The sequence below is a fragment of the Lithobates pipiens genome, unplaced genomic scaffold (genome assembly GCF_037356315.1).
Source record: "Lithobates pipiens isolate NorthernLeopardFrog02 unplaced genomic scaffold, aLitPip1_a1.2 Scaffold_18, whole genome shotgun sequence".
NCBI lineage: Eukaryota > Metazoa > Chordata > Amphibia > Anura > Ranidae > Lithobates > Lithobates pipiens.
In genome coordinates, this window is record NW_027507758.1 from 462,737,501 (window position 1) to 462,759,975 (window position 22,475).

The following is a 22,475-nucleotide window of genomic DNA, read 5'->3' on the forward strand; positions in this document are numbered from 1 at the left end:
TTTGCGATATAAACGGAAAAAGACCGAAAGTTTTGAAAAAAAAATGATATTTTCTACTTTGTGTTCTAAAAAAATCCAATAAACTCAATTTTAGTCATACATTTGGGCCAAAATGTATTCAGCCACATGTCTTTTGTAAAAAAAATGGCAATAAGCGTATATTTATTGGTTTGCGCAAAAGTTATAGCATCTACAAACTAGGGTACATTTTCTGGAATTTACGCAGCTTTTAGTTTATGACTACCTATCTAATTTCTTAAGGTGCTAAAATAGAAGGACAGTACAAACCACCCTCAAATTACACCATTTTGGAAAGTAGACACCCCAAGGAAATTGCTAAGAGGAATGTTGAGCCTATTGAATATTTTTTTTTTGTCACAAGTGATTAAAAAATGACAACAAAAATGTTTTACAAAAGTTGTCACTAAATGATATATTGCTCACACATGCCATGGTTATATGTGGAATTGCACCCCCAAAATGCATTCTGCTGCTACTCCTGAATAAATCTAAGCACCGCCTTCAGGCTTTCTAAGGGCGTAATTTTTGATTTCACTCCTCACTACCTATCACAGTTTCCAAAGGCCATAAAATGCCAAGATAGCACAACCCCCCCCCCCCCAATGACCCCATTTTGGAAAGTAGACACCCCAAGCTATTTGCTGATAATCATGTTGAGTCCATGGAATATTTTATATTTTTCCATATTTTGCCATTTTTTTTTCACAAAGTTGTCACTAAATGATATGTTGCTCAAACATGCTAGGGGCATATGTGGAATGACACCCCAAAATACATTCTGCTGCTTCTACTGAGTACGGGGATACCACATGAATGAGACTTTTTGGGAGCCTAGCCATGTACAGGACCCGAAAACCAATCTCCACCTTCAGGCTTTCTAAGGGCGTAAAATGGTGATTTCACTTCCTCACTACCTATCACAGTTTCGGAGTCCATGAATGACAAGATAGTACAAACCCCCCCAAATTACCCCATTTTGAAAAGTGCAGTGTGCAGAAGCCCCCCTCAGTCTCCCTAATGCCAGAGCTCCATCTTGTTTCAGCAATGTTGCATGAAAGACTTGGCTGTCTGGGACTCTCCCTCCTCATTGGCTGAGACAGCAGTGAAGCGCCTTTGGCTCGCACTGCTGTCAATCAGAGTTAGTGAACCAATGAGGAGAGAGAGGGGGCAGGGGGTGGGGCTGTGGCTCCATGTCTGAATGGACACAGAGAGCTGAGGCTCGGATTGAGTGCCCCCATAGCAACCTACTTTCTGTGGGGGCACTGAACAGGAGGGAGGGGCCAGGAACACTGAAGAGGGATCCAAGAAGAATTGCTTGTTATCTGAGTTATTCTTTGATGGAAAGAAAGCGCTGATGTAGGACCAATATTGGTACACTATTTTCCCTAATGCATGAAAAAATCGGGGTACAGCTTGATGAAAACCCATGCTTGACTGATGTTAATGCGTATATGAGTAGTGGAACTGATATGGATTATGATATAAATATTTTAAATGTATTTGCTTAGATATTGCATTAAAAAGAACTGGTTGTTCTTAAAACTGATTAACTTTTATTTAGCCCACAGCATATATACTTACCTTGCTTTCATTCTCCTGCTGCTTCATTCAGTTGCCGGAGGTGGAAGGAATGTGTAAGCTACAAATTGTTGGAGGCATAGCTTACCCATGGCATTGGACTTCAACAATTTGGACTGATTGGCCAAGCATTGTCATACAGAGTGTTTTACATGCTCCTCCTTACCTAAAAAAATATGCCATAATCCTGCTTTGTCTTGGCTTTCCATAGAACAATTTATAGAAAGCTTGGTCACCTACAAAGCGTAGTCACATAGAAGTTCACTATGCATACATATGAATAATCTAAACTTCTTAAAATGATGCCGCCAGGAGTAAGGTGATCTTAGGCATGAAAAAAGGAAAGTAAAGTTGGATGGAAAAAAGTTTTTCCTTACTCATTGTGCTCCATAGAAAGTTGCAGGTGTCCAGTGTTTTTTAAATTGAACACATCAGTTTGCAATTTATCTCTGCTTAGTGAATTTGTGACAATAATTAACCATTATGTTTAAGGGACATCAGGCCTATTACAGCAGCCTTCTCATCCTGGATAATTCTAGAAGCTGGTCTGTTGGATGGTGGTGAAAAGAGTTTAATCTTTTTTGATATGCTTTCTCTCCCTCCCCTTTCCAGGCTATTAATTTTTCTAGCAGGATTGTCAGGATTCAGAAGCACCTATTTCATAGCTGAGAAGGATAATGTATTCATGTTCCACAAACTACCTGAAACAACATCTGGCACAATATTGCCTCTATAAAATCAAACCCATTAAAGCCATGGCTGTTCTTTGCTGACATCTTTGGCACATGCTGTTTAACACTGTCATGAGTGGACGCCTCACTTGCCAGTCTGATCTTCATAGGCCTGCAATCCTTTGTACAGTATATCCACATAGATTAATACTCAGAGATCCGTTTTGAGATCACACGGGTTAATTGACCAAAGGGAATTAGTCTTTTAAGCATCAATAGAGCAGCGTTCAATGAAATTGACATACATTTTAATTAAAATAGGGAAGAAGACTTGTGTACGGCCCACCAATTAGATGCTGCCATTGACCCATGAAAGGTACAATATTAGCTTAAGCACCGTATATTACAGACCATGAAATAGACTACTGCAAGGACCTTATTCCCCAGCCACACTGTGGCCTTGAAGATTCAATTAATCACCGCTGACTTTTCACTTAAAGCAACATCATATTTTTAGCTAGATATTCAAGTTCAATGTTCATTTTTTCCATTGCTACTGAAGTGTCATGCAATTGCGAGCATTGAAGATGTATTCAGCAGCATGTAGAACTTTATTGCAAGCACCCTGTAGCTCTTCTATTATGCAGCTTATAATGGAGCTTACAATGATCAAATAGACACCAAAAGCATAACCTAACATTATATAGTATTGATGATTTTAGCTGATTAGCTAATACATTTGACAATAGTTTTTTTGGAGTTCTCTTTTTCAGACTAATACTTACCTAGGTGGATGCAGCCTCAGTACGAAGCTGCAGCTGTCTCCTGCCGCCTCTTAAGCCTCGTACACATGATCGGACTTCAAACAAACTTTCCCATGGATTTCTGTCCAAAGGGCGTTGGCCATGAACTTGTATTGCATACACGCATACAAGACTTTTTCAGCCAACTTTCACCAAATTACGTGATTTTTCTGCTCTTTACCGCCACCCTTTGGTCAACTTCTGTATTGTTGTCTGAGCATTTGCATTGGTTTTGAGCATTCGTGTTTGTGCTTTGGACTAAAGTCCGATGGTTTTATGTACACACGATCAGACTTTGCTCCATTGGACTTTTGTTGCAACAAAGTTTGTCTGTTTGCAGAACAACTTTTGGCTGATGAAAACCAAAAAAAATGTATCCGACGGAGCGTACTCACGGTTGGATGTTGCCTTAAAACAGCTAATTTGCATGTTTGTTGTCAAAAAGTCAGATCGTGTGTATGGGCCTTAAGACCGCTCGGTCAAACACCGACTGTAAAACCAACTGCTCTCTGCTCTGACCCCCTTTACTCACTGGAGAACTGAGCTGTGAAAGGGGCAGGAGAGCCTGGCTCAGGCTCTCAGGGGCTTGCTGAGAGGCTGATCTGGGTTCCGGTCCAGGCATGTGGACTTCATTGTCGAGATCTTGCCCGAGTCTGGCTCTGTGACTTTATCTGACAACAGGCCCGCTACCTGCTGAAAATGGGTCACAGGAGTACAAAACAAACTGCACTCCTGTGATCCACAGGAGAAGTACAGCCAAACGAGCCTTGGCTGTACTTCTCCTTCAAACTAACATCATAACTTAAAGGCCAACTCCATCTTTAACATCATATGACATGTTATACCTATATTTAGTGTGTAACATGGTGCCAAGCAGACTCCCCATCCCTCAAAAAAGCCCATACTCTGACAGCATGTGGTGATTCTTCTCCCCCACGGCTTTCAGATATGAAAATGGTGGTGTTCCACACAGCCATGTTATTCATTGATGGAGATCTATAAATTAATGAACTAAGAGTCACATCTGCAGCAGAAGCTCTAGTAGTTCTCAATGGAATACAAGGGCTGTAATCACTGCAGGCTCATTGACACTTCTTCCAGCTTTTACAGAAAGTATATACCTTGGCACAGACATAGAGCTGAAAGAAGAGTCTGCAGGAGCCTAGCACTACGTCCACAATCCAATGCTTTCAGGCTGAGTTGCAAAAAAATTATAAATCTTTTTTTTTTTCTGCAAATGCGGACTTTAATGTAAACACAATCACTAAAATCTCATATAATTTTTAATATGTTAATGTAATTTCAAAAGATAATTTTAACCCTTTTAAATCTACAGTTTTTTTTTATTATTATACATGGCGATCCTGCCATTAAAGTCATTGTGCAGGCACTTCCTGCTGTGGGGTGACAACGCTTTGTCCCTGTCTCTGAATTTCTCTCCTGTGTTGTCACCCTGTCACATGTGCTTGCATGTAGTGTGGTTTAACGAGTGGATCCATTGCTGCTGAATGTAGCGGGTGCTGTTATATGTGGATTGCACAGACAAGCCATCAACTCAATAATGAAGGACATGACAGAAAGACATGAGAAAGACATGAGTTAAAAATTCTCACCAGTTAGGCTTGAATCAGGTACATTAGTCATAGTTGATCCATAAGAACATATGCTGCTGTTTACAAATGCCTATCATAGCTATAGCTATAATAGCTATACTCATTTACTATAAAAAATATTTTTTTCTTTTCATCTCTGATTGCTCCATTTACCTCCTGTTGTCTCTCAGGTTGTCATCTCTGGGTTATGCTGGTGATGGTAAGAGGGGTCGTAAGGCTGTTTTGAGTGAGTTACTATGCTGTCAGCATGTAAAGTGAGAAAGGTCTATCATTATTTACTTGCCCACAATATATATATATATATATATATATATATATATATATATATATATATATATATATATATATATATATATATATATATATATATATATATATATAATATATATATATATATATATATATATATATATATATATATATATATATATATATGCTCAAATATCTTCAGGTCAGCACCAGAGTTATCAGAATGCCAGCTTGGGTCTGCATGGTAGCCATAGAAAACAAATGGTTTATATATAACTACATTAGAATTTGTAGACTGGGTAGCAACAAATAGAGATCTAGGCTTTATTGCTAAGATTTAAAGCTTGTCTCAAATTTGTAGAATTGTAATCAAATCAAAGGACTTTGTTATTTTATAACATGTGCGTCTAAATTTACCATATGTTCCCTACTGACAAATTTAGTTCCCGAAGCTTGGCTGAGTAAAGCACGTTAACAAGTCGAAAAAAAAAAATCGGGTTTACAGTTACTGAATCTAATCAAGGGATTTAATAGTTAAACAGCATCCCTATTTTTAAATAATAGTAAAGTGATCTTGAAGGGGTTAGAGAAGTGTCTACATAAAATCAGCGTGTCACAGTAATAAGGAACAAGGAGCAGAAACCACGCCGTGTTCCAGAATTAATGTAAGAAACTTGCTTCTGTTTAAACTCAGATCCATTTATAATTTATTGCATCAAAAGATTTCTCCACTGGTGAAACTGCAGAGGAATGTCTGGCTATTTGTTACAAGCAGGGCGCCTGCGAGTGTGAGGTAGTGTCTGCCTGTGTATGGTTTGTATCTCTTCTGGGATGATTGAAATCATGCATCACTCATAATGCCTTTGTTATGTATCATTTGTCTCTTTAGTTTCTTCTGTGTTTGCAGAACTTTAGCAGATGCCAACTTTAGGAAATCCGAGGCTGAACATTTCCTAAACACCGGCTACATGAATATGTACACAATGCTGCAATTATTTTTACCTGTCACCTGCTATCATAGGCTTCTTGTGTTTAAGGTCAATTCACTAATGCATAATGAATGTGGCATTTCCATTACTGTGCTATTTGTGACTGAAAATCCTCTTGTCACGAAGGAGCTGAATCCAATGCATAAACATTAGGATATTGTTTTTAACATATTTTTTGTAAATAAGAGTTATTTTACAAAGAATATTGCACAAGGTATTGCGATGAACTCCAGTTGAATGCTCACATATTGCTTACCTCTAACATGACTGGGGTCAGATTTACTATAAGGCACAGTAAGCTGATGCCTATTGACCGCAGAGGCAAGAAGTGTTTTTTTTTTTTTCTCAGGACAGTTATAACACAATTTGTTTCATCATCAGAAGCAATGAATGAACGTCAGGGGAAAAAAAAAAACAGCATGTTTTCTTATACATAATTGGATGATGGAAGTCAGAATAGATCCATGTCATTCACTAGGCTCTTGGGTAAATTCCCTTGCAAAGTGAAAAGCCTATTTGCCTTTAGTAAGTCACCTCCAGTGCATGCATAAACTTTTATGAGAATAAAGTGTTAGTTCACCTTTACAGGAAAAATGTAAAGCTGAATTAACATCATATGCCCTCCCCCTGGTACATGTTGTACTTACCTCCAGGGATGCTAAACTGTCATTGTCCAAAGAGCCAGCCCAGTGGTCCAGGAATTAGATAGCTCTGCTTTTATCCTTCTTCTCTGTGCAGATAATCTGGGGTGGACCAGAGCAATTCTTGTTAGTTCATCTGTAAATTTTTATCTGTGAAGTTATACTAACACTTTATTCTCATAAATGTTTATTCGTGAATTGGGGTTGATTTACTAATGAAAAGAAAATCGGACATTGTGGTCACATCAGACAAAAATTTGGAGCCTGCACATCCAGTTTTTTGTCTGATGAAAATTTGTAATGGACTGTCAAAATCAGCATACTAACAATCAGAAAATGGGCAGAATGTTCATCGGATTAAATTTTACTTCAGATTTTCTGATCATGTGTACGGCCCTTTAGTAGACCTTTTGTGTAGACGTTTAGGATTAGTGCTGCCACTAGGCAAACTAGGCAGCCACCTAGGGTGCACTGCTGCCTGGGGCGCCCAGCCACTATTGTTCCTACCCTCTTCTCTCTGCAGCAAGCAACTAAGTCTCAGCATCAGCAGGAGGCCGCCAGTTCATTGGCACATAGTGTCAGAGGCGCAGCGGCGCCAGAGGACTCTGTCAGTGTCCCGATTCCCGAATGTATGGAAGCAAGCAAACATTCATTGATGGGCGCTGATAGGCTGAATTTGATGGGTGCTTATTAGGCTGCATTTGATGGGCTTTGGTAGATTGCACTTGATGGGCGCTAGTGAGCCTGCATTTGATGGGCTCTTGTGAGGCTGCATTTGATGGGTGATGGTAGACAGCACTTGATGGGTGCTGGTAGATTGCATTGATGGGCGCTAGTGAGGCTGCATTTGATGAGCGCTTGTGATGCTGCATTTGAGGGGTGCTAGTAGACTGCACTTGATGGGTGCTGGTAGACTGCATTGATGGGCGCTGGTGAGGCTGCATTTGATGGGTGCTGGTGGGCTGCATTTGATGGGTGCTAGTGAGGCTGCATTTGATGAGCGCTTGTGATGCTGCATTTGATGGGTGCTAGTAGACTGCACTTGATGGGTGCTGGTAGACTGCATTGATGGGCGCTGGTCGGGCTGCATTTGATGGGTGCTGGTGGGTTGCATTTGATGGGTGCTTCATTAAAAAGGTGGGGTGTACAGGGACAAGCAAAAGGGGTGGAGTTAGGGGTGGGGCCAAGGCAGGGCAGCAAAATGAGGTTTCACCTAGGGTGTCAACATTCATTGATGGGCCCTGGGGAGGCTGCATTGATGAGCGCTGGTAGGCTGAATTTGATGGGTGCTTGTGAGGCTGCATTTGATGGGCTTTGGTAGACTGCACTTGATGGGCACTTCATTAAAAAGGTGGGGTATACAGGGACAAGGAAAAGGGGGTGGAATTAAGCATGGAGCTAAGGGGGGAGGCAAAATGAGGTTTCGCCTAGGGTGTCAAAAATCCTTGCATCAGCCCTGTGAACCAGACTGTCACTTTATAGAACTAGAACATTACAGAACTAAGATTCCTGTTATTATTGCTAAATACTCTCATTATATCAACAATATCAAAAGCATATATAAAGCACTTGATGAATATTAGTTTCTATCTAAAAAATGTGTATAATGACTAACTGAACAGATGCTTTAATTTCTACTGCATAACTTCACACCCTTTAAAAAAAAAAAAACAATTAGCTACAGCTGCACTTGACAGTTTTTAACAGGCTCCTTGAATTTTTCGGGTTCTTCATGCTGATAGTTCTACCATTTTGAATCATAGTGCAGCTGTCCATATGTCACTTGGGAGACTTATAAGATCACATTTTCTAAAGAGCGCAGCAATTACCACTAGCAGTATACCGTACCATTGACATGTCTTTGTTTCCAGCAGCGGTCTTGACAGCAAATCCCTGAACTAAATTATCTCTCACTTTATGTTGGTGGACCTCACTCATCCACCTTAACCTGATCTATCTTTCTGACAGTCATAGAATTAGGGCTGTGTAGTGAGGTCTCAGGTGAGTATTGAGGTGTATCCATCTGGAAGAAAACTGATGGCATTTGTAATTTACCATAATTCTACCTCTCAGCTTACATAAAGCAGGAGTCCCGGCTAGCCACATTCTTAGGACAGCCTGGCTTATTTTAGGAATAGGGTAGTTAGAGGAATTTACTTTTAAAAAGTTTTTTACATAGTGTATGCTTTTTTCAGGTTTTTGACAGAATTCATTTCAAATAGGATAGGTCATGACATTTTTTGGTCTCATGTCTTCAATAAATAACCTCTACAAGCACAAATAAATGTTTTTAAGAAGTATCCATTTTTCCTGTTGCTCAAAAATATAAATAGCAAAGTGGGAGATAGTTTTAGCTATTAAAATGTATATTTTTCAGGTCTTACAACTTTAAACTGAAATGCAATCGCTTTGGATTCCTGAATTGTGCACATTTGCTTTAAGCTGGGTGTACACAGGTCGAAAATTGTCCAAAAACAGTTGGTTAGGCAGGAACTGGCCAACTTTTGGCTCATGTATAAAGCTGTATGTTTTACAGAAGCTGGTCTTACAGCCAGGCATGCTGGAAAACCAACATCCGACTGGCATCCTATCAACGCTGGCAGCCAAGGGCAGTTTCCCAGTCAGAACACAAAGGTACAGCAAGGGAGATCACTGCACTAACATTGCGTGTGTTAGTATTGCAACTACACCCACTAATATAGGATGTGGGATTTTTATACCAGTTCAGCATATACAGTAACCTTGGTCCTTCAGGCATAAAGAGGCCTTTCAGCGAAGGGCTAGTTCTTTGTCTCCTGCGACTTTTGGTACTTTGAGATTCTACCAAAAAGCAAATCCCCTCAGAATAGCAGGACTTTACAGGCATGAACTGTGAGACTTACACACATAAATGTAAAACCATACAGTAGCTTTATTTTGACAATGTATCAAAAAACCTAGGTGAAAAACACACAAAATTCAATATATTCTAATGTAAAACCTAGTTACATGCAACCAAACTTATTGCAAGAAGATATATATGTAGCATCTATATTGCATAATCACATATACAAAAGCAGGTAGATCGGTAATATGCATATGATGTAGCCTACGCGTTACAGAGTTTAATTACACTCCTTCTTCAGGAATCATTCGTTTATGCAACTATGTATTTTTCAAGATGTGATCTAAAATAGTAGATAGAAAAAAAACTTAATTTGGTATAATTTTTTAATTGTTTCACATTGGCAAAAAATAAAAAAATATCATCCTTAAGACAACATTCAAAGTGGCAAGAAATACACACAGAGATTGTAAATCATAGCCATATCCATTATGCAATAAAAATAAATTTAGCACATCGTGTCCTGTGTAGTTCTGAAAATAATTGCAGTGCATCCCTAAAAACTCCAAATAAATAAAAAATACTTACAAATGCATGCACATACACATGTTAGTAAAAGCAACACTTCACCTATAATTGATACTGAGATCCCCCTGGTTTATGTTTTCTCTTGGAAGATCTAGAGCCTCTCTGTCTAGTTTCTGTCTGCTCCCTACATTCCATTCTCCAGAAAGAAATATAAGCACTCAACAGGCACTCAAATACAGTTGGACAGATTTCACCAACAGAGTCACTTTAAGACAGTAGAAGTACTTAAAGCTGAGTGAAATCCCCCACCGCACTGTAAGGGTGAAATACTGGTTTATGTCTAGAGTATCAAGAAAAAGTACCTTTCTTACCTTGTCCTGTGCTGCCTTGGCAGTCAATGTTCTCGTCTTCTTCTTTGATACCCTGGCTTGTGGCCCTGGCCTGGTGTCCTGATAAACAATGTAGGGCTTTTGGCCATGCATGGTACTTGATAACGTCAGAGTGTCTACAAAAGCTGAAGTGCTTTAGGGAAGAGCTGCAGAAGCTGTCACCAAGCATGCAGGGAATCTATGGGAGTGAGGGACCGGGTAAGTAAAAGTCCTTTCTACTGTTCAACTAGACAAAAAAAAGGACATTTATTCTTGCGTTGTAGAGGGAGCCACATTGCAAGGGATAATTGTACTTTGTCTCGAGTTCAGCTTTAAGTTTATTATTTGGGAAACTCCAAGCAGAATTTTAAATAAAGCCAAGTATAGCATATCAGTTTTAAGGTCGTTTTGAAAGGCTTTTAATAAATGCTTTTTCTCTCAATGAGAGTCTATTGGAATGCAAAAGCAGCTGAAGCAGATCAAACATAGTTCAACTACAGGTCAAGTGTGTGTTCAAGGAATCCTGAATGGTCTCAAAAAAGCCACTTAGCACCTGATGAAGAGCAGGAGTGCTCAGCACTGTAGAGGTTTGTATCTGTTTTTGCTCTGAGATAAATAAAGAACTGAGAAGATTGCAACACGTTTGGAGTGCAGCAAACTTTTAGGTTAAAGATTATTCATAACGTGAACGCTGATTTTTTATAGCACCCTGTAAAATGGAGGGAGGCACCACATGTACATCTCACCCAGTGTACTAATAAAGTGTACTATATATATACAGTACATTATATATATATATATATATATATATATATATATATATATATATATATATATATATATATATATATATACACACACTTCATCAGGGACAAAGATTTTTTTTTGTATATCACCAACAATTTTTGACCAGAGCTTATTAAAATGGATTATTACAGACCCATAGTTGCTGAGAAATGTCCACTGCACCCGCCCATCAGACACATAAAGGACCACAGGGGCCTACCATAGCCACCCTAAAAGAGCAACCACCCACAACAGAGGTCATAAAAGTAGAGTCATCATGTTTGATAGATTGAAAGTGATTATGCATGAATAGCCAAAGACTAATCCATTTGGCAGATATATGCACAAGTGGACTCGCCTCCCATTCAAATGCCATCCTCAAAAAATACCTGTTTTGGGGTTGACAATTGTATGGAAGCAAATCCACTAGTGCATATACTGTATGTGCCCTGGGAGAATCCATCAAAATAAACTTGCCTGTAAGTATTTCTTCACAGTGCCATATTTCCAATAAAGCCTCTTATATTACCAAGCAAAATGGTTTATTTTTATCTTTTATATGTAACATAAGCTGCAGGTTAAATTTATACTCATTGCTAAATCTTAACAGTTGACATTAGGCTATTTTATGAGTACATTTTCTTAACAGTAAACAGTGTCTTCTGCCAATTTCAGCACGTTATCTCATAATGTACTGCACTTTCAGAATTTATGTAATAGGAGCTCTTTAAGCAGGTTGTGTTTAGAAGAGCAGGGCATGCCTGCTATATGACTTCAATAAAAAAAAATATGTGAAAATAATGTAATCCGCACCCCCTGTTTTAAAATAAGCAGAAATTTGTGTTAAATTAATGTTGTACCCTAACAGGTAGAATGCCTTAGAAATCATTTGAACCAATATATTAAAATGAACAAATAATTCGTCACACTGTAGAAATAACTTTAAAAAAAAAACTGTATTAATTTTATGTTCTCATATTGAAAAGAATGCAACATAGCATATTCACATAGCCACTGATATCACACACACTTTATCATGACCTACTATACATGCAAAGGTAAACAGTATAGGCTGAAACTAAATAGGTAGCAGACATCCAGAATTGTAATAGAAATTTCAAAGGATTACCAGACAGATATAGATACAATCTGGACACCCAGTTGCAGGTGGAGGTGGAAAAGATGAACCAAGTTTCAGGGAAGAGGTCCCCTTTATCAAATCCAGTCCCTCACAGATTTTTCACCAACACATTGTGAGGGGCTTTAGTGTAATTGATGTGGAGAAAATTGACATTTTGTTTTCTCAGAATCTCAGTCCCGCCCTGAATCCTGGAGCCCAGCAGCTCTGTAGAGATTTGGGTGGGATAAACCTCCATTCCTAGGTCAACATCTTGACATATTCTTACATAATAGCCAGACCTTGTGGTTAGTCACTGCTGTGCACAAAACTGTTTTAAAGTGAGCTGATGGATCCTCAGGCAGGGCTCTCTCTTTGCTGTGGGAGCCTGCTGCAGTGTGGAAAGGCTGACTGCTGACAGAACACGAAAAAGTGTTGTTTCTTTGTTTTGGGGAACTAATTGGGGGATGCACTGTAAGTCAAAAACTGACCACAGTTTAGTTAATGGCTGGAATGGCAGATGTTTTTGTTTTGTGTTATAGTATGGACTTGCTGTAAAAGTCCTTGTGCACCGAAATTATGTTTGTTTACTGTCATGCTGCATAAAAGTGCAGGGAAAACCTGCTTGGACTGTTTCTGGGTGTCCTTATATCACACATGGTTTACTGCTGCCAATACCAATGCCAATGTCTCTCTTACATCTTGATGCTTAGATGCGGGCTGCACCTTAAAGAGACAGACACCTATTGCTGAACAAAGTAGACAAGCTTATAAAACAGCTTATAATGGCAAAAAGCCACAGGGCTTTTTAAAAAACAACTGTGCAATGTTGTCCAACAGTAGATTAATCAGCTCATGCAAGAGACAAACTGCCTAACTGCCCAAAAAATACAACAATTGACCAGGCCTCCTTCGTGGGATGAAAGCAAGTGTACAAGTTTTTACAGCAGCAGATACAGACTCTGTCAGAGAGGGACACAGTGGCACAGGGTCTAATGGCTACAACTCAACAGCTATTGCAGAGTGCATTAAGAACATTTTCCTTGAGAGAGTAGTTGAATGGTAGAATTTAGTCAAAGAGAAGTGGCCTAAAGTTCTAGCATCATCTAAACTCATAGGAGTAGTCCAAGTTAAGCTTGTGTTTACCATGGTTGTCTGAGAGCAGTGTGTGTTCACATGGGAATATGACCTTGGGATGCCTGTAAGGTCCCGGGTGTATGATTTTTTCCACATTACCAACAAGTAATTGTGAATGGGGGTGCTCAACCCTTATCACATTTTTACATTAGACAAACAGACCCCAAGTGTGTGTATCAGTTGATGTGCCTTGTGGATCAACATACTGCTACTGAGGACTATCTTTGAGATCTGCTCTCTGGATACAGAAAAAATAAACCTCTGGTAAGACTGTTCTTTTTTATCAATGAGGTAAACAGGAAGGGGTTAAGAGTCATGGGTGCCAGATACGAATGGCCTCCTTGCCTAAAAGGAGTCTCTTCTTTAAAGTGGATGAAAAACCCTCACATATACCCAGTGAAGTTAACAACCTCAGATGATACAGGGAGATGAAATAAATGTCTCTACATACATTTTACATGTATATCTGCTGTCTTCAGATTTATATACTGTTTAGAATCACACGTCATGTTAGAATTTTCTATTCCTGTTCCAGCAGGGGGAGGGAATTTTTGCCATACACTGTGAGACAGCTGATTTGAGGAAAGGCACACACCCCTCTCCACATATGCAGAGACTTGCAGAGCTGTGCTGTGACTTGACCAGCTGTCTGCTAATCTATTTATAGCACCCGCCCTGACACACATTTCAGGCTGGTTCTATCACATATGTCAGAGAACTTGTCAGACGTTATCATGCTGTTAATGGCTTTGTTAATTTTTCAGAAGAACAGAGCCGGAGACAGCCACGGGACCTAGGGCTTTGAAGAGATAGGAAAAAAATGCAGATATATGTGCCCAGCTCTAATTTCATGAATCGGGTTTACATCACTTTAAAGCGGAGGTCCACCCTAAAATGGACCTTCCGCTCATCGGATTCCTCCCCCCCTCCGGCGCCACAATTGGCACCTTTCAGGGGGGAGGGGGGTGCAGTTACCTGGATAATCCAGGTAACTGCACCCACTTCCGGGCTAGCTCTCTGCGGAAAGGGGCGTACGTTACGCCCCTTTCCGCAAGCGCCCGCCCCCTTCAGCAAGTGCCCCGCTGCCTGCTGGGAAACACACAGCTCCCAGAGGCAGCGGGGACCGTCCTCATTGCGCAGCGCGGCTCGCGCATGCGCAGTAGGGAACCGGGAAATGAAGCCAAAGGCTCCATTTCCTGATTCCCATACCCAAGATGGCGGCGGCAGGACCCGACAGACGACCTAGCGATCGGCTTCGGGTGCCGACATCGCGGGCGCGCTGGACAGGTAAGTGTCACTATTTTAAAAGCCAGCAGCTGCAGTATTGGTAGCTGCTGGCTTTAAAAAAAAAAAAAAAACGCGGAGTCCCGGTGGACTCCCGCTTTAAGGAATATATGACATATTAGGTGCTGGCAGTGCCAAGGAATAGAAAATGAAGCTGCCAATTTCCCCATTTTACATATGCCTATAGAATGGAATGTAGCAATCTGTTTGCCAAGCTGGTTCTGACAGCTCACCTAGGAACCTAGATTGGAAGGCAAATCTGTTCTATTACAAGAGGACAGTTTCATCAAATGTGTACCACGCTAGTATGGCAGACTCTGTTACAATTGGCTCAGAGTGAATGGAAATGATTTGTATACTTGATGATGCTAAAGACTACCCTACTCTCTCAGTCAAGAGAGATATGGGGAGATTTACTAAAAAGTGACCAATCAGCTTCTAACTTCAGATTGTTCAATTAAGCTTTGGCAGTAAGACATAGAAGCTAAATGGTTACTATGCCCAGCTACTCCAGATTCTGTGTGCACCAGTTTTAGTAAATCCCCCCCCCCCGCCCCATAGTGGGGTGTCATGGGTGGGGTTAAGAATTTACTGCATAGCTATTAAAGGAAAACAGATAACCAAACTTGAAAATATGTCTTAGAAAACATTGTTACTAATTTGCCTGAACTTGGGGGTGGTGCTGACACTCCTACATCAGAGATACAAAACATCTGACTAGCACTCTTGGTTGGGGAGTCAGAAGAAACTGTCCCAGTGCCAAAAATAATAGAAATATTGGTGGTCATGAAAGATTTTAGGACCACACAGTTGCACAATCCAAATTTAGCAACTGCATGGAAAAATGTAACATTGACAAACAGGGTACCTCAAGAAGCAAAAGTTAGCCTGTATACCCATGTTTTGCAGTATACAGTACCATGATTTATTGTATCATGTAAAGAAGGAATGGGAGCAAGATGTGGCGCAACTGTGGTTCCCCAATTTCATATAAAATGATGTTGATCTGGTCAATTTTCATGTGTTAGGTGGTCTATTAGTAGTAGAAAAAAAAGCATATTGAACAGCTGTTTTCTGGGCTGATATTTATAAGGAAGTTGAGGAGTTTTATAAATCTTGCCCTCTACCAGCACATACCAGGAGTCTTTGCCCACCCAGGTATTCAGAAGCAATCCGTCTCAGAAATGAATCTTCTAAGGTTATAGCAAAAGAGCTGTTCCATATGTTTTCCCATTTTGACACACAAAGGAGTTCTTTTTAATGTCAAAAGTAACCAAAGAGCTATCAAAGTGTAACCAAGTTACTCTCCTATGCAACTCTGTGTAGCACCCCTAAACTGATAGGCTGGCAGAAGGGTTCAATAGAGCTCTGGAAGGTATGCTAAATAAATGTAATAATTATAAAAAAAAGATGGGCGCTTCCAGTTATAGTACTTACAAGGGAAGTCTTGCAATTTACCCCAGGGCTTTTGTAGACCTCCCCTGGGAATCCTGGATATAGGTTGAGGTTCATGGGAGCAAGAGGCTACACTTCACAAAAATGTAAGCACTCACATTGCTCAGAGGCAGGATAGGATAGCAGGAGTTATGCCTATAATTTTGGAACATAAAAACCAAACCAAGTAAAAAATATATAAACACCAAAAATTTTAACTTTTTTTACACTTTTACCTTTCTGTTATAATGGTTAAAATAAAGCAGCTAAAGTATAGCCAATAGATATTTAGCAGTTTGTATTGCTTGAACAAGTTTGCCATTTTACCCACATACATTGAAATTTACATAATCTAGTCTGAAGCAAAGTTAACTGCTGGATGACACTCAGAGGTATCTGCACATACAAATAAAAGATAAACAAACCCAGGAACAAAAAAATATCATATTGCAGCTGTCCTTAGATATGGTGGCTGCATTATAATTATTATTTTTTTCAAGCAAGCAAGAATGTTTCCCACACATAAAGAAAATATCTGTTAATCTTGGCAGAAATTCTATCTTCTGTAAAACTAACAATTCACTACCCCAATGGAATGGAGATAAAGAGATGCGGGCATGCTTGGAGTCCATATTGAGAGAGCTGTTTAGGCTGACAACCATGACCCTATAAATACAGCAGAAGAATAATGCAGCCACCCAGGGATGGGTGTGTTATTTGCACGATTACCAGGGGAAAATAAAGTAAAGAACCCCGTAAAAAACAAAGACAACTGCAGTCACTATACCAAGAACCATAGCAAGCTGCAATATATTAAATGTTTGCTTCTGAGTTTAGATACACTAAGCATATTCTAGAGGACCCCTTCTGAAACCCAAGGCACTCTATTATCCATTTTCAACAAAAGGTCAGCAATTGTATCCTGTGGCTTTCCTGCCCAATATTGTGTCACTGAGGCTGTTCATGGCATTAGTATCTTATAAGATATGGCCAGTAAGAAGCATTGACTTAATACCTGAAGCTATCATTTCTATCATAGATTATATTGATATTTGGGGCTTCTGGGACACTATAGAGTACACAAGATATTTGCATTGTAAAAAAATAGCTTATAACAGTTTAGAGTTTTAGCTCAGCTGACCAGATGACCGGTTTGCTCTGTCTGCTTCACTGCACACCAATACACTGTACCTACTGCTAAAGGGTAATTCTAGAATTCTATATTCTATATTCTCCTTCCACTTTACACCTATACTGATTTCCCATGAACCTCACCTAACAGGTGTATGTTCCTTCAGGATTCTTCAAATGGTACTTGTTCACTTTTTTTCTGGTTTGTTTATACTTTTTTCACAATTTTCATCGGCCCACCTTATATTTAACCTCTATTTGCACACTATCCAGTAGGTACATTCTTACCTACGCCTAAATTTGTTCACTGATTGGGGACTTTTCAGTTTGGGCCTGTTGTTACGGGCAGACCTTTATACCTCCTGGAGAGGCTTGATGTGGTGACTCTTGCATACCAGGATCTTTTAAGTTCAGCATTCTAATGGGATGTAAGTTTGTGGACTTGACCATCTCTTTTTTCTATATAAACCTCTTTACATATAATACTTTCCATATCATGGGCTTTTTTTGATTGAGAACATCTGCCATTACTTACAGACTTTCAGCATCCGCTCCTTCTGAGTCGGCTTACCGTCAAAACGCGTCGTGATTTTGAAGATTTAACCCCCTCACATTTCCATCAACATCTTATGAATTTAACTGTATATTACTACGTCTATTTTTATCATACATATGAAACATGTACCATTGTTCCCCGTTATGGTAATCATGTTTTACATCCTGTTTATATGTATGCTATGTACTCTCCAAGATGTCTGCATATGCATTGAGCAACTATTTGTCATATACAACGTTACGCAATTTGACATTCATGTGTAATGAAAAATTCTTTACTTTTACGTTGTGTTTGAGCCTGCCTCATCTAAAGTCCCATACACTTTTATTATTTTTTTAATTTCTTTGCATTATTCGTTATTGCAGCTTAATGTAAAATGTCTTTAATCTATGAGCAATTGCTCTTTTTCTTCTACAGAGAAATCACATTACGCAGTGAGTTGTCAGAGAAATGGGTAGTAGCTAGTCATGTAGCTCTTACAACTCTTATTTTCATATTTTTGTAAAAAAAACAATGCATTAAAGTGACTATATGCATTTTTGTTTCAATTGTAGTAAGAGATCAATATATTTTATAATTACAGGGGAAATATGTGCATTTAAAATCCATGGTCCGGATACACCTTTTGAGGCTGTTGTGCTGAACCGGACATCTGGGGAAGGTCGACTCAGAGCTAAAGGACCTATAGACTGTGAACTACAAAAGGAGTACACATTCATCATCCAGGCATATGACTGTGGGGCCAGTCCAAGCGGGGCAAACTGGAAGAAGTCGCACAAGTAAGTAATTTGTTCTCTGTCAGAGTTAACGTTTAATCCATAACTTCATCAAACAATTTAAATCAATCAAAAACATGTGTATAGTACTGGTGTTTTTAAATGTTGTAGATATAAATCAGATGTACATCTTCAAATGTTGAGAATAGTGAGAAATGTTCATGTCAACCTGTCTGATTTTTTTATCCAGCATTTTGGTGTAAAGAGCAATTATTGCATACAAATTATAGTAACATATAGCAGCCAATCAAATTCATTCTTTATTTTAACTGTGGAGTAAACAAAAAACTCATTGGCTGCTGGGTTAGTGAAATGTTCTACTCTGTGCCTTGCAAGATGTTTATATTGTATATTCAGAACCACAAATTAAAAAAAGTAACCAGGGAATATTTGATTCAGTGAGGCAAAGACTGCTCAAAACTCATTTTTCATAGTGGTATTATTAGCATTTGTTAAAGTGGTTGTAAAGTCAGAAGGTTTTTTTAATCTTAATCCATTCTATGCATTAGGATAAAATGTCTTCTGTGTGTAGCAGCCCCCCTCCGCTCCCCCATAATACTTACCTGAGCCTCATCTCTGTCTAGCGATGTCCACAAGTGCCTCGGCCATCCGGGACACTCCTCCTGATTAGCTGAGACACAGCAGTGGCACTGTTGGCTCCCGCTGCTGTCAATCAAAGTCAGTTATCCAATCAGGAAAGGGGGTGGGGCCAAACCTGGGCTCCGTGTCTGAATGGACACAGGGAGCTGTGACTTGACTCGGGTGCCCCATAACAAGCTGTTTGCTGTGGGGGCACTCAACAGGAGGGAGGAGTCAGGGGCACAGAAGAGAGACCTAAAAAGAGGAGAACCTGGGCTGCTCTGTGTAAAACCACTGCAACAGAGCAGGTAAGTGTAACATGTTTGTTATTTTTAGAGAAAAAAAATAGACTTTACAATCACTTTAAGGCTATTAAATGGAAGATCAGTTTCTTATGGTGCTATTCAAATTATTATTAATTTTTCCCTTGTTCTTTCTATCATTAAACTATTGAACTACATTTGAACTATTGTTTTAAATGTTTTATCTTATTAAACATGATCCATTTTTAGCTTGGCATTAGTTAATATAACATAGGGTGTTATATATAGTATTTAGGATTTTATTACAGTGTATATATATATATTGTTTCTTCATTGTTTTTGGGTGCTATTAAATCTATTGATTGTCAGAGGATCGACATGTCTTGTATGCTTATCATTTTTTTATTCACATTCAAGATTGTGTCTTTATTTTGATAAGTAGGTTTGCTACATTTCATATTGCATGTTAGGTTTCAGTAAGAAACATAGATTGCAGCTGTCAGTAATATGATTCTGTGAACTGGCTGAGATTTAGCTTGTTTGTCTGGTGTTTGGACAGCGGGCAGCGGGCAGCCTGGTGTCACTGTGAAATGGGCCTGAGTGTATTGTCTATGGACCTATTCGTATCGCACCTCACTTTTGGCTTATGATGCATACAGTGGTGTGAAAAAGTGTTTGCCCCCTTCCTCATTTCCTGTTCCTTTGCATATTTGTCACACTTAAGTGTTTCGGAACATAAAACCAATTTAAACAATAGTCAAGGACAACACAAGTAAACACAAAATGCAATTTGTAAATGAAGGTGTTTATTATTAAAGGTGAAAAAAAATCCAAACCATCATGGCCCTGTGTGAAAAAGTGATTGCCCCCCTTGTTAAAACATACTATAACTGTGGTTGTCCACACCTGAGTTAAATTTCTCTAGCCACACCCAGGCCTGATTATTGCCACACCTGTTCACAATCAAGGCATCACTTAAATAGGAGCTGCTTGACACAGTAAGGTCCACCAGAAGATCCTTAAAAGCTACACATCATGCCGAGACCCAAAGAAATTCAGGAACAATTGAGAAAGAAAGTAATTGAGATCTATCAGTCTGGAAAGGGTTATAAAGCCATTTCCAAAGCTTTGGGAATCCAGCGAACCACAGTGAGAGCCATTATCCACAAATGGCGAAGACATGGAACAGTGGTGAACCTTCCCAGGAGTGGCCGGCCGCCCAAAATTACCCCAAGAGCGCAGCGACGACTCATCCAAGAGGTCACAAAAGACCCCACAACAACGTCCAAGGAACTGCAGGCCTCACTTGCCTCAGTTAAGGTCAGCGTTCATGCCTCCACCATCAGGAAAAGACTGGGCAAAAATGGCCTGCATGGCAGAGTTCCAAGGAGAAAACCACTGCTGAGCAAAAAGAACATCAAAGCTCGTCTCAATTTCTCCACAACACATCTTGATGATCCCCAAGACTTTTGGGACAACATTCTGTGGACCGATGAGACAAAAGTGGAACTCTTTGGAAGGTGTGTGTCCAAGTATATCTGGCGTAGAAGGAACACTGCATTTCATAAAAAGAACATTATACCAACAGTAAAATATGGTGGTGGTAGTGTGATGGTCTGGGGCTGTTTTGCTGCTTCAGGACCTGGAAGACTTGCCGTGATAAAAGGAACTATGAATTCTGCTGTCTACCAAGAGATCCTGAAGGAGAATGTCCGACCATCTGTTCGTGTACTCAAGCTGAAACGAACTTGGGTTCTGCAGCAGGACAATGATCCTAAACACACCAGCAAGTCCACCACCGAATGGCTGAATAAAAACAAAATGAAGACTTTGGAGTGGCCTAGCCAAAGTCCTGACCTGAATCCTATTGAGATGTTGTGGTATGACCTTAAAAAGGCCGTTCATGCTCGAAAACCCTCTAATGTAACTGAATTAGGACAATTCTGCAAAGATGAGTGGGCCAAAATTCCTCCAGGAAGCTGTAAAAGCCTCATTGCACGTTATCGCAAACGCTTGGTTGCAGTTGTTGCTGCTAAGGGTGGCCCAACCAGTTATTAGGTTTAGGGGGCAATCACTTTTTCACACAGGGCCATGATGGTTTGGATTTTTTTTCACCTTTAATAATAAACACCTTCATTTACAAATTGCATTTTGTGTTTACTTGTGTTGTCCTTGACTATTGTTTAAATTGGTTTGATGTTCCGAAACACTTAAGTGTGACAAACATGCAAAGGAACAGGAAATGAGGAAGGGGGCAAACACTTTTTCACACCACTGTATATATATATATATATATATATATATATATATATATATATATATATATATATATTCTCTGGCTTGTTTTCATATGTTTTGTAATTCTCTATGTTGCTCTGTGGCCTTAGGAAACATTTGTGACTAAACACCCTTGGCTTTGATGAAACTGAAATGTATTTAAATGATTTAACTACTTAAAGACCAGGCCTTTTTTTACATTTGTTGTTTACAAGTAAAAATCTGTATTTTTTCTAGAAAATTACTTAAAACCCCCAAACATTATTAATTTGTTTTTAGCAGAGACCCTAGAGAAAATAATTATGGTTTCTCCAATAGTATGTCACATTATATTTGCACAGCGGTCTTTCAAACACATTTATATACACTTTAATGACTTAAAATAAAACAAAAAACAATAGTTAGCCCAAATATTTGTATAATGTAAACGATTATATTATGCCGAATATGACAACAGACTATGGTACTTAAAAACCTCCATAGTGGACGCTTTAAAAATGTTTACAGGAAACCTGATTAGAGTTACAGAGGGGGTCCTGTGCTACAATTATTGCTCTCGCGCTAACAATCGCGGCAATACCTCACATGTGTAGTTTGAACACCGTTTACACATGTGAGCTTGACTTTTTTTCTTATTTATTTTACTTTTTATTTTTTTCACTGTCCCTTTATTTATTTATTTTTTATCATTTTAATTTTCCTATTACAAGGAAAGTAAACATCCCTAATAGAAATAAACATGGCAGGTCATCTTTATTGAGAGATCTGAGGTCAAAAAGACCCCAGATCTTTCATTTACCTTTAAAAAAAATAAAAAAATTTGACTTTAAGAAAAAAAAATCCCATCTAT

General features: G+C 39.2%; 1 protein-coding gene across 1 annotated transcript in view; it reads left to right on the forward strand.

Moving 5' to 3' along the window:
• The window catches only part of CLSTN2 (calsyntenin 2), a 1,222,812-nt gene that overhangs the window by 824,379 nt on the left and 375,958 nt on the right, over window positions 1–22,475 (forward strand). Inside the window, exon 3 of the mRNA XM_077488275.1 lies at window positions 18,314–18,509. Within this exon, the coding sequence (XP_077344401.1) occupies window positions 18,314–18,509 (196 nt within the window). The remainder of the gene's footprint in view (window positions 1–18,313; window positions 18,510–22,475) is intronic.